The sequence below is a fragment of the Gekko japonicus genome, unplaced genomic scaffold (genome assembly GCF_001447785.1).
Source record: "Gekko japonicus isolate JY-2015 unplaced genomic scaffold, Gekko_japonicus_V1.1 scaffold2062, whole genome shotgun sequence".
NCBI lineage: Eukaryota > Metazoa > Chordata > Lepidosauria > Squamata > Gekkonidae > Gekko > Gekko japonicus.
In genome coordinates, this window is record NW_015174331.1 from 147,804 (window position 1) to 161,013 (window position 13,210).

The 13,210-nt window shown below is 51.1% G+C and overlaps 1 protein-coding gene across 1 annotated transcript in view; it reads right to left on the bottom strand.

The window, feature by feature from the left end:
* Positions 1-2,730: 2,730 nt before the first annotated feature.
* LOC107121345 (CUGBP Elav-like family member 4) overlaps positions 2,731-13,210 on the bottom strand; it is a 126,586-nt gene continuing 116,106 nt past the window's right edge. Inside the window, exon 10 of the mRNA XM_015424258.1 lies at positions 2,731-2,858. Coding sequence (XP_015279744.1) covers positions 2,731-2,858 — 128 coding nt within the window. The remainder of the gene's footprint in view (positions 2,859-13,210) is intronic.

Here is a 13,210-nt window from a genome sequence, read left to right on the forward strand (position 1 = left end):
GCATTTAAGGGCTCACAGACCCTTTAAATGTCTTCTCCAAGCTGAGAGTTCACTCTGAAGGCATTTAAAGGGACTGCGAGCCCTTTAAATGCCATTTAACTGTGGCTATTCGACAGTACCAAAAATCCTGAATATTTTCGGGAAGGTTATTTTCGGATAGCAGAATCAGTAGCCCACTCATTAACCAGCTGAGAAAATACCTGAAAAAATACAGATTAAGGTATTTTTCAGGTATTTTTTCAGCTCGGTTTATATTGAGCACACCCCCCCCCCCGAGAGCTGCTTTATCCTCCTGTGCAGGGCCAATGCGAGATAGAAGATTGCCCTGTGTGATTGTCTACAGCAGAATAACCATCAGCAACTCCTGAGTCATACTTCCAAAGCATGGAGAGTGGATTCTGAGGAACAGCAAGGTCTATTAGCCCGCATCACCTGCCTGCCACAATCTGCCTCCCTGGCAAGCACCGGTCATGTGCAATATTGCTGCCAGTTATCATTCAAGGAAAGTCACAACTCCATTTTACTACCAGAGAGACACACAACTCTTGTGTCCACTGCATGCTTTTTTAAAACCCGAAGATGCATCAACGAGTTCACATCTAAAACATTCTGTCATGGAGCTAAAACATTCTGTCATGGGATAACGGCAGCTATTAGAGTGTTGTCTGAACGCACAGAAGCCACAAACCCTGGATTGCTCATCCCAGACAATTCTTTATTAGGACATGAGGGGCAAGCAGAAAGGGCAGATAAGCCGGTCACGTTTCACGGTTGCTCAAAAGCTCCCTTCTGGGAACTCGGCCCTGAAAGTCTCTCTGCAGCTTCATAATCAGTCGCCGCTCAAGAACAACCAGTCTTGGCTGTGGATCATGTCATAATGCTCTTATCGGGGCACTGCCAGGTCCTCAACACAGGCACAACTTCTCTGAACTTCAGTGGGAGCTTTAGCGCTGTTGCGTTCAGCTTGAAGGGCCTGGACTCTAATCCTTTTCTTGAAAATGAGATTGGTTGGGGTTTGGGGAGAAAGGACTCAGCAAAGGACAGCATACATTGAAGATGCTCTCTTATGGCACCCTAACTCAAAACTGGCACTGCTGACGTAGGTACTACTATAACCCATCGATCTGGGACATGTCTATCTTTTTCTCCTTACTTCCCCCTCACTATTCTAGGTAAGACTGAGGTAATAATTATCCCCGATGGGCAGGATGAAGGTCACACAACAGCGGTTGGGGCACTTAACAGCTAGCTTGGTGCTCGGCAGAGCAGAGGTCCCCTAACCTTTTTGAGCCTACAGACGCCTGTAGAATTCTGACACAGGGTGGTAGGCGCAGTCACAAAATGGCTGCTGGAGGAGGTAGAGTCAGCCACAAAATGAAGATGCCCTCAGCCACACATTGAAGATGGGGTGGTGATAGCTGCTGCCAAAGCAAGGGTTTTTAAAAAATCTGCACAGTCAATCAACTCTCCAATGGCCAATCAGAAGGGTTACAGGGCAAAAAAGCCCCACGTGGCCCTCACCACAACTTAAAAACACTTTCTGGGCACCGGGAAAAGGGTCGGCAGGCACCATGGTGCCCACAGGGACTATGTTGGGGAACCCTGCCCTACAGGATGGGCACTTAGGTCAAGCGCCCCATACCCCAGTGGCTACTGGCCCTGAAGAAGTTTCCTCTGTGTTCTCAGTCGGCCAAATACTGCTCTTTTGCAAGACATAAATGTACCGACCCCCAGTTGGAGCAACCCCCTTTTATCATCCCGGCGAAAAGACATCACACCGTAACGAGCGCTCCAGACGAGGAACGAAAAACGTTTCAACAGGTTTATAACACCGAACTAGAGCGAGTTATCAACAGAACCGCTTCTCCTGCTCTACTAAAACCACGATCTGACTCATGTGTCTTTCCGTAACCACTGACCACGAAAAAATCCACAATTCAACGGTGACACTACTGGAATGAACGAGACTTCAGAAAGAACACCCAGCTATGCCTTGCCCACCCTTCCAGAAGAGGTGCCGCTCCCCGTCATTTGAATAGGGCTGGGGAAGGAGACACCTCTAGTGGATTGCTCCCATAATCTATTTCAGCCCACAGCGATGGGAACAGTTGTGGTGATGGGGTATCTGTGTGACGGTAGGGTACAGTCTGTGTAGATGTCCCCACGATGCAGGAAGCCACAGACCCCTTCTACGACCCCTTTCTGTCTACCGTTTTTAAATGACCGAGTCAGTCCCAGAGAGAGAAATAGTCTCCAAATCTCATTTTTTTGGAACCATCGACTCCCTTCGGTTGGAGGAAGGAGTGTGACAAAATGGATGGCCCGATAAACACAAGGGCTAATTTCACACACGTTGGATAATATACTTTCAATGCGCTTTAGCAATCCTTTGAAGCCGGGTTTTCTTGTGTGAAACAGGAAACTCTACTTGCAAACAATTGCAAAAGTGCATTGAAAGTGCATTCTCCCACGTGTGCGGAATTAGCCAAGATCGCCAGATCCATCTTGCGTCTCCCACTCCATCCCACAGAGGCCAGATCCTGTTTCATGGGTATGCTTCTAAGTATGGTTCTAGAGGAGAAGGAAGGTGTTAGAGAACCTGAGAGATTGAACGGTTAGGATCCACGACACAAGAGATGCTACTGGACGACAGGTGATGGTCCCTGCCCGCCGCCCCCCCCAGCAGTTACCTGTGCTAGACCTTGCTTATCCAGTGTTTCCCACCATGCTTCAGTAGGGGCGGTTAGCATCCTTCGGCCTTTTCAGCTGCACTTTCAGCCTCTTCATGCCAATCTGGAAGCCGTTCATAGCCTGGATGGCCGCCTGGGCACTGGCCGGATTGTCAAAACTCACAAAACCTGTCAAGACACGAGGCAAGGCGCAGGGTTCAACCAGCTGAAGGGGGCCGCAGGGCTAACAAACCACACACAAGACCACTTTAAGGATGGACATGAAGAGTGGGCGGGCAGAGGAACTGGTGGGCGTGGGCATTGCCAGAGATGTTGCTAAATGTGGCGCGGGGTGTGTGTTTCTCTGGCGGAGCAAATCTCAGGGGGTATCCATAGTGGTGTGAATAGACCCTGACTTCAGTGGAGTCTTGGCTGAGATGGATAGCAGTACAGAGTTAGAGAGGAACTGGGGAAAGGCTGGGGCTCAGGGCTTTGATGTGCAGAAGGTCCCAGGTTCAATCCCTGGCATCTCCAGTTTATAGGATGAGGTTGTAGGGGATTAGAAAGACCTCTACCAGAGGCCCTGAGATCTGCTGCCAGACTGCACAGCCAATACTGACCCTGATGGACCAAGAGTCTGAGAAGATAAGAACATCAGAAGAGCCCTGCTGGATCAGACCAGTGAGGGTCCATCTAGTCCAGCCTCCTGGCTCACACAATGGCCAACTAGTTCCTTTGGAAGTCCAGTAACACGGCATAGAGGCCTAGGCCTTCCCCTGATGTTGACTTCTGGCACTGGGATGCAGAGTTTGACTGCCTCTGAACATGGACTTTGAGCCACCAAGGCTAGTAGTTGCCGGTAGACCTCTCCTCCACGAATCTGTCTAATCCCCGTTTAAAGCTGTCTATGCCTGTGGTCTGATTCAGTATAAGGCAACTTCATGTGTCCACGAACACAGAATTGTCGCTGGTAATCAGATTTCAAGATCGCAAAGTGTGGGGAGATACACGTAGGGACATAACTGAACGATGTGGGTAAAGCCCTGGATCCTGGGCAGATGAGATGAGAAGGTGGATGTGAGCGGAGGCGGAAGGCCCGTGTTAAAACAGGGGGGCTTTAGATGATCCCAGTTTTGCAGGAGCAGTGGAAGTCTGAAGAGCATGTTCAACAGAAGGGCGCAGGGTGTCTGCATCTCCATGCTAATAAATTCAGATTTGAGAATGTGTCAACCACAGGGCAGAAACATAAGCCTGTCGCCATGAATGGTTTGGGACTTACGCTTGGGTAGAAAATTGCAGCGAGAAGCAGGGCCAAGGAAAGGAGAACACTATCCAACCAGGGGGGTGGCGGTTCAGTGGCAGAACATCTCCTCGGCTTGCAGAAGGTCCCCGGTTCAATCCCTGCTATCTCCAGTTAAAATGACCAGGCAGCAGGTGATGTGAAAGACCTCAGCCCGAGACACCAGAAAGCCCCTGCCCGTTGGAGTAGACGATACTGACTTTGATGGACCAGGGGCCTGTTTCACTAGAAGGCAGTTTCACATGTTCATATTTTCACCTCTCACCGAGACACACTCACAAAGATGGCAGCTTCCGGGTTCCAGGTGAGCTGCCGTCGCATTTAAAGGGGCCGTGTTCCTTTTAAATGCTTCCCCACCATTGGAAATAATGGAAGATGCGGGCACCTTCTTTTGGGGCTCACATTATTGGTCCAATCTTTTTGAAACTGTTTTTTTTTTTTCTGGAGGAGAGTCACCAGCAGCGCTGCTGAAAATTTGGTGCATCTATCTCAAAAAACAGCCCCCCCCCGAGCCCCAGATACCCACAGATCGATTCTCCATTATACCCTATGGGGACTGGTGCGTGCACACTTCTTCAGATACACAGAGACAGACTTTGCCAGCCACCATTACATATAGGTACCACCACTGCTTAATAACTTGCCTTGAAAACCCTATGGGGCTGCCATAAGTCAGCTTCGAGAGATTAGTTCCCCTGGAGGAAATGGCTGCTTTAGGGGGTGGGCTCTATGACATCACTTCCTCTTCCTCAGACTTTGACCTCCCCAAGCTCCACCCCCAAATCTTCAGGAATTTCCCAGCCCAGAGTTGGGAACATTAGTCAGCAACCCTGCTTGTGGGTTAAGCTGCACAGGAGCAGGTGTGGGTTGAAAAAAAAAAATCTTGGCACCACGAAGGAGTTTAGCCTGTAAAGGCCCAGACAAGCCTCACCCGTCCGGATATGCCAAAGAGGCAGAGAGAAAACGAGAGGTTAAATGCTCCGAACTTCTCCCGTGCCCACGTTAATTAATAATCAGAGAAATATATCTACTGGGCTGAAGAAGGTGGGTGGGAGGACGAGGTGCGTGTGTGTGTGTGGGGTGTCGTCGTGATAAATCTATTTTATGTACCCCCCCCTCCGGATTATGTAAAAAGGCTACATTAAATAAATGATTTAGCAAGGCAGTAAAGGATCTAGAAATCTGCAAGGGCTGCAGCTCCGGGCGTCCGATCTCCCTTGTTCGGCAAAGTTGCCAGGAGTAAAATATGGGGAGTCTTATTCAAAGGGAGAGTCCAGCGAACTGGCTGATCCACGGACCTCGGCTCGGATGATGAGGCCCGGCCAACCTGGGCAGGAACTTGCTGGGAACGGCACTTTCCCCCTTGCAGGACAGATGGACGGGAATGCCCAGAGATGCTTCCCTGCCTGCAATCTGGCCGTTCGAACCGAGTGTGTGTGTGTGTGTGTGTGAACCCAAAGGCGAGTGGAGGACTATATTGGATGCTATGGGCGATTCTGCATTGGCTTTTCCCTCTGTCGTTTTACAAAACCCATGTTGGAACAGAAATTCCCCTCTGCATTGCATGTAGCTTTCGCTTGCTTTGATCGTTGGGTTTTATGCTACCTTCTGCGTAGATTTATGGCCGTTTGGGGGTGATATTGCAGTCATTACGGCATTGCCCCGAGGTATTTGAATGTAATTTTGAGCTGCACTTTTTCCTCCCTGTTGAGAAAATGGTCCTTTCCGCACTTGGATATCATCCCTGGTTGTATCAGAGTTTAACTCACGATACAGTACCTTGCATTTATCCCTGGTTATAACAGCATCCTTTTAGGAGCCAGTTTGGAGTAGTGGTTAAGTGCGCGGACTCTAATCTGGGAGAACCGGGTTTGATTCCCCACTCCTCCTCTTGCACCTGCTGGATGACCTTGGGCAAGCCGTAGTTCTGATAAGAGCTGTTCTTGAAAAAGAGCAATTTCTGTCAGAGCTCTCTCAGCCCCACCGACCTCACAGGGTGTCTGTTGTGTGGAGGAGAAGGGAAAGGAGTTTGTAAGCCACTCTGAGACTCCTTTGGGGTAGTGAAGGGCAGGGTATAAATCCAATCTCTTCTTTTTCTTCTCTTCTTTATCCTGGGACATGTGTGGGGCGAAACTGGGGTGACCTCAATGTAATGTGGAAACAAAAAAATACCACAAGATAATTACAGGGGTGAACTCGTGTGTAGTGTAGAATGTAAGTTCGGGGACAGGGGTGGACCAGGATTTGAGGCCTAGTGCGGAAAGGATTGATGTCGAGCGAATGCTAGGCACAGAAGCGCCCTACAATCGCCACAGAAGAGGCAGCTGATGAGGTCCCGGAAAGAGCTGAAAGGATGTCTAGGCCGACTCTCTGCTTACCTACGGAGTCCAGACTTTTTGGAAAACAACTTAGAAGTTGGGGCCTTCCCTACTAGGGCTGCCAACCTCCAGGTGGGACCTGGAGAACTCCCAGGATTACAATTGATCTCCAGATGACAGCGGCGGTCCCGGAAAGAGCTGAAAAGATGTCTAGGCCTACTCTCTGCTTACCTACGGAGTCCAGATTTTTTGGAGAACAACTTAGAAGTTGGGACCTTCCCTACTAGGGTGGCCAACCTCCAGGTGGGACCTGGAGATCTCCCAGGATTACAATTGATCTCCAGTTGACAGCGGTCAGTTCCCTTGGAGGCAAATGGCTGCTCTGGAGAGCGGACTCTATGGCATACCTCATGGAGGCCCCACTCCTCCTCAAGCTCCTCCTCCCCCAGGCTCCACCCCAAATCTCCAGGAATTTCACAGCCTGGAGCTGGCAACCCTCCCATTAGGCTCTCATCCTGCTAAGAAACGCTGATGCAACTGGCCCTGTCAGAAGGGTAGTTTAATTCTTGCCCACTACCCAGTGGAGGGTAGAATTGATAGCTCTGGGTCGGAAAATACCTGGAGATTTTTTTTGGGGGGTGGAGCCTGAGGGGGTGGGGTTTAGGGAGGGGAGGGATTTCAAGGGGGCACCGTGCCATAGAGTCCACCTTCCAGAGTGGCCAGGTTCTCCAGGTGAATTGATCTCTGTTGGCTGGAGATCAGTTCTAAACCGAGGACATCTCCAGCCACCACCTGGATGTTCCCCACCAAAGTCCACCATGGGGAAAAAAAATTGATTCCATCACAGTCACAGTCCACAAACTTGCTCCTTCTTTTGCTCTTTTATTTCATGTCATGCAACGCTGCTGCTGCTGCTTCCAAACAACTTCCAAACAACCATGCAATGACGGATTTCCAGTGGAGCGGATCTATACTCTCTTGCTCCGGATTGCAAGACTAGATCTAACGGGTGGAAATGACAAGGGAGTCGATACCAGCAAAATGTCAGGAGAAATTTCCTAACTGTAAGAGTGGTTGGGCAGTGGAACAGTCTGCCTCGGGAGGTGGTGGATGCTCCTTCGCTGGACGTTTTCAAGCAGAGGCTGGGCGGCCATCTTTCGGGTATGTTGTAGGTATTAGCCACAAGGTATAAATACCTTGAACTGGATTGGCCATTGGCCTGATCCAACGTTGGCTTCTCTTATGTTCTTATGTTATGAGGGAATTGGTTAAATATATGGAGAAGAGTTCCATCAGTGGCTCTTAGCCAAAAGGTATAGATAGGAACTCTCGGTCTGGGGCAAGGGATGCTCTGTATTCTTGGTGCTTGGGGGGGGCAACAGTGGGAGGGCTTCCGGTGTCCTGGCCCCACTGGTGGACCTCCTGATGGCACCTGGTATTTTTGGCCACTGTGTAACACAGAGTGTTGGACTGGATGAGCCACTGGCCTGATCCAACATTGGCTTCTCTTAGGTTCTTATATGGAGCAGAGATCCATCAGTGGCTATTAGCCAGAAGGTATAGATAGGAAGGAACTCTTGGTCTGGGGCAAGGGATGCTTTGTATTCTTGGTGATGGGGGGGCAACAGTGGGAGGGCTCCTGGTCTCCTGGCCCCACTGCTGGACCTCCTGATGGCACCTGGTATTTTTGGCCACTGTGTGACAGAGTGTTGGACTGGATGGGCCATTGGCCTGATCCAGCATTGGCTTCTCTTGTGTTCTTATAAGAGGCAATTGGATAAACATATCGAGCAGAGGTCCATCAGTGGCTCTTAGCCAAAAGGTATAGATAGGAGCTCTCGGTCTGGGGCAAGGGATGGTCTGTATTCTTGGTGCTTGGGGGGAGCAACAGTGGGAGGGGGCTTCTAGTGTCCTGGCTCCACTGGTGAACCTCCTGAGGGCACCTGGTCTTTTTGGCCACTGTGTGACACAGAGTGTTGGACTGGATGGGCCACTGGCCTGATCCAACTTTGGCTTCTCTTCTGTCCTTACGAGATGGCTCCAGGCGGAGCTACAAATGGACGTACTCAGAGTGGGAGAAGCGAAATCTCCGAGGGTCACCGCCAGCCAAGGTCTCCTGCAACCTTTGTTCTCTGGAGCAGGGCCTCAGTGTCCTGCCTCATGTTGCCAACTCTGGTTCGGGACATTCCTAGAGATCCGAAGGCCGGCGCCTGGGGAAGGAGGAGTCTGGGCAGCAGGGTGAGCTCTGCGGAGATGGAACTCCATACAGTCCTCACTTCCAGAGTTGCCAGTATTTCCTCCGGGGGAACAGATCTCTGTCGTCTGGAGATCAGCCGCAATTCCAGAAGGTCTCCAAGCACCACCTGGAGGCTGGCAACGCTACCACAGCCCCACCTGGAGGGAGGCAATCCTGGCCATGCCGCCTCTTGGCCATCCACCCCGCTGCCCATCTGCTCTGGCCCTGCGTTCGCGTCTTCTTCACGCCACCATCTGGCCCATGGCTCCGGTTCGAACCTGAGCCTTGAAAGCAGCATAAATGGGCACTGCAAATGTATGAATGCGTTGGCGTGTGACCAAATCTGGCTCAACCTGGCTTTGTTATTTGCTCTTCCCAGAGAACTCAGAATTCAACCCTGTGCTTGGTTTATGGATGACCTGTCAGGATCCTTCCATGGTTCCTCTTTCTTCTCGATGAGTTTGCATGTGGGAAAAATTATGAAGAGAAGAAGAAGAGGTTGGATTGATGCCCCACCCTTCACTACCCAAAGGAGTCTCGGGGCGGCTTAGAAACTCCTTTCCCTTCCCCTCCCCACAACAGGCACCCTGTGAGGTGGGTGGGGCTGAGAGAGCCTTGACAGAAACTGCTCTTTTCCAAGAACAGCTCTTATCAGAACTACGGCTTGCCCAAGGTCATCCAGCCAGGTGCAAGTGGAGGAGTGGGGGATCAAACCCGGTTCTCCCAGATTAGAGTCCGCGCACTTAACCACTACACCAAACTGGCTCTCTGATACACCTGCATTTGAGTTCAGTAGCACAGAAGAAACCAACAATCTGTTTGGGTAGGGTTGCCAGCTCCCAGCTGGGAAATTCCTGGAGAATTGGAGGTGGGCCTTCAGGAGGGCAGGCGCTGGGAAGCAAAGGGATATAATGTCACAGAGTCCGCCCTCCAAAGCAGCCACTTTCGATAGGGGAACTGATCTCTGTAGTCTGGAGCAGTCTTCCCTCTAAGCTGAGTTAGTGTGAGCTAGCTCACAGTTTTTTAGCCTCCGGCTCACACATTTGTGTTTTTCCTCAGGAAGGATGGCTCCAGAGCAAACTAATTTCATAGAATCATAGAATGTTAGAGTCGGAAGGGACCTTGCAGGTCCTCTAGTCCAACCCCCTGCACGCTGCAGGAGCACAGCAAACTGGCAGTAGCCAAACTGTTCACTCACAACTTTAACGCCAGTAGCTCATGAAGCAGAATTTCTGCTTACAAGACTCCACAGCTTAGCGGGAGCACTGGTCTGGAGATCAACAGTAATTTCAGGAGAGGTCCTTCAGTGGCTCTTAGCCACAAGGTATAGATGGGAACTCTCGGTCTGGGGCGAGGCCCCCGAGGTTGTGGTCTCCCACCCACTGATAACCGCCCTTACTTTGTTACCTCAATGGGCCGGATCCTCCCTACGGCAAGCATGACCTTTGATTTTATATGTTTTAATGTGTTTTAAACTTTATTGTGTTTCATGAAATGCTGTGACCCACCCTGAGCCGATTTACAACATGGGAGGGATATAAATGCAATAAATAAATAAATACAGTGATGCTCTGTCTTCTTGGTGCTTGGGGTAGGGGGGCATCAGTGGGAGGGCTCCTAGTGTCCTGGCCCCACTGCTGGACCTCCTGATGGCACCTGGTATTTTTGGCCACTGTGTGACACAGAGCGTTGGACTGGATGGGCCACTGGCCTGATCCAACATTGGCTTCTCTTATGTTCTTATGTTATGAGGGAATTGGATAAGCATATGGAGCAGAGGTCCATCAGTGGCTATTAGCCACAAGGTATAGAGAGGAACTCTTGGTCTGGGGCAAGTGATGCTCTGTATTCTTGGTGCTTGGGGGGGGGCAACAGTGGGGGGCTTCTAGTGTCCTGGCCCCACTGCTGGACCTCCAGAGGGCACCTGGTATTTTTGGCCACTGTGTGACACGGAGCGTTGGACTGGATGGGGCATTGGCCTGATCCAACACTGGCTCCTCCTATGTTCTTATGTGATCTCCAGGTCCCACCTGGAGGTTGGCAATCCTACTTTGGGGGCATACCCAAATACCCCCCCAAATCAATGTCGGTCTCTAAGGTGATAGAAGAAGAAGAGATTAGTTTTAAATCCAATCTCCTCCTCCTCCTCCTCCTCCTCCTCCTCTTCTTCTGTGGAGCTGGACTTGAATCTAGCTTCTCTGCTGCAGGCCAGCACGTATGGTTGCCATCTCCTGGCTGGGAAATACCTGGAGATGTTAGCAGTAAAGCCTGAGGAGGGAAGGGGCTTCAATGGGGTATCGTGCCATTTGGAAGTCCACCTTCCAAATTGGCCATTTTCTCCAGGAGAACTGATCTCTGTCACATGGAGATCAGTTGCGACAATCCCAGGAGATCTCCAGCCGCCACCTGGAAGGTGGCAACTCTACCAACACGGCTACCCTCTGAAATAACGATGCAGAGAAGATGGAGGGTGGGATGGAGACCAGCTTAGTTTCCACTGCCTGGTCACCTTCTTCTCTCTTAGTTACACCTTTGTGCGAACGATACCTGCAAAATAATCGCCTGTCTCACAGTAGGATGGCGAAAGACTTTCAGGCTCTACCTGTCTTTTCCCCATCCCTCCAGGGGACTCACTTTCCCATTTGTTCTTCCTTTGCCCAAGATCCTCTTCTCCTGCTTCCTTCAGCTCTTCTGCCTGACTTATCTCCTTGTGGGATCCAAGCCATCAAAACATCCAGGGGCAGGCTGAAGTCCTCTTGAGCCAGTTTGGTGTAGTGGTTGAGTGCGCGGACTCCTATCTGGGAGAACCGGGTTTGATTCCCCACTCCTCCACTTGCACCTGCTGATGTGACCTTGGGCAAGCCGTAGTTCTGACGAGAGCTGTCCTTGAAAGGGCAATTCTGGAAAGAGCTCTCTTGGCCCCACATGCCTCACAGGGTGTCTGTGGTGGGGAGGGGGAAGGGAAAGGCGTTTGTAAGCCACTCTGAGACAAGGGTGGGATATAGGGCTGCCAGGTCCCCCGGGGGGGGGATTGCCTGCTCTAAGGGCCCCCAATTCGTCGGTCTGGATCCGGCCGGCCGGGGAAACCCCGCCCCCAAAGTGCCCAGATTGGGCCGATGTGCCCGGTGTGATGACATCGCCTGGAGGTGACATCATCTTGCTGGGCCTGTCACTGGGCGATGCTCTAGCAATCAGCCTGAGAACTCTATGGTCCAAATGTGGAACTCACTGCCAGAGGATGGAGTGATGGCGACAGGAATAAACAGCTTTAAAAGGGGATTAGATAGATTCATGGAGGATTAGTCTAGTACTGGCGACAAGCCATGCCATCTAAGGGGAACCTCCACATTTAGAGGCACTAATCCTCTAGGTCCCAGAGCCAGGAGTCAACATTAGGGGAAGGCATTGGCCTCCATGCCATGTTGTTGGCCCTCCAGAGGAATTGGGTGGCCACTGTGTGAGACAGGATGCTAGACTAGATGGTCCCTCGCTGGTCTGATCCAGCAGAACTCTTTTGACGTTCTTCTCAGGGGAAGGCCTCGGCCTCTATGGCCTGTTGTTGGCCCTCCAGAGGATCTGGTCGGCCCCTGTGTAAGACAGGAGGTTGGACTAGATGGACCACTGCTCTGATCTAGCAGGGCTCCTCTGATGTTCTTATCAGGGGAAGGCCTTGGCCTCTATGCCTTGTTGTGGAACTGGTTGGCCCCTGTGTGAGCCAGGATGCTGGACTAGATGGACCCTCGCTGGTCTGATCCAGCAGGACTCTTCTGATGTTCTTCTCAGGGGAAGGCCTCAGCCTCTTCCCAGTTGTTGGCTCTCCAGAGGAACTGGCTGGCCATTGTGTGAGACGGGATGATGGACTGGATGGACCCTCACTGGTCTGATCCAGGAGGACTCTTCTGAGGTTCTTCTCAGGGACAGGCCTCGGCCTCTCTGCCCTGTTGTTGGCCCTCCAGATGAACTGGTTGGCCCCTGTGTGAGACGGGATGCTGGACTAGATGGACCCTCGCTAGTCTGATCCAGCAGGCCTTATATTCTTATACCCCCAAAATTGTGTTGGTCTCTAAGGTGCTCCAGGACTTGAATTTAGCAGTTCTACCACAGACCGACATAGCCACCCTCTGAAACTAGCTTGCACGTTACACGTATAATTTACACTCAATTCATTCCGTCGCTTTTGGAAGGAAGTGGAGAGGATATTCTCAAACCAGCTATTCATTTCGGTCCCTCCTCTGTCACTGTGCATTGGTAGGATTTGTATGGTAGTGGGCAATTATGGAGATTTGTCTTATGTAAAATGCTCCTCTCTCTCAGGTAGATTACACGAATAAGTAAAAAAGCAGAGTTGGTCCTAGAGTTGCCAGCCAGCAGCGGGCAACTGGCAAGAGCCTGGGAAGGAACAGGGATGTAGAAGGGGTGACGGGTGTTGCACCACTTCTGTCGAAAACCCAGAAGAGACATCACACCACTCTAGGGATCACTGCAAACTCCATGGTAAAACCATAAAGTTTCTGTCAATTCTTAGAGTGGCATGACCTCACTTCTGGGTTTCCCCCGGAAGTGATGGAACTGCACTGCACCAACAGGGATTATTTTTTTCCCCTCCCACTGGCTGCATGAGTGTCAGCAGGCAACAGGAGCTGGGGGCAAGAGATCTTCCACTTCGGCAGGAAAATGGCAAACCTTG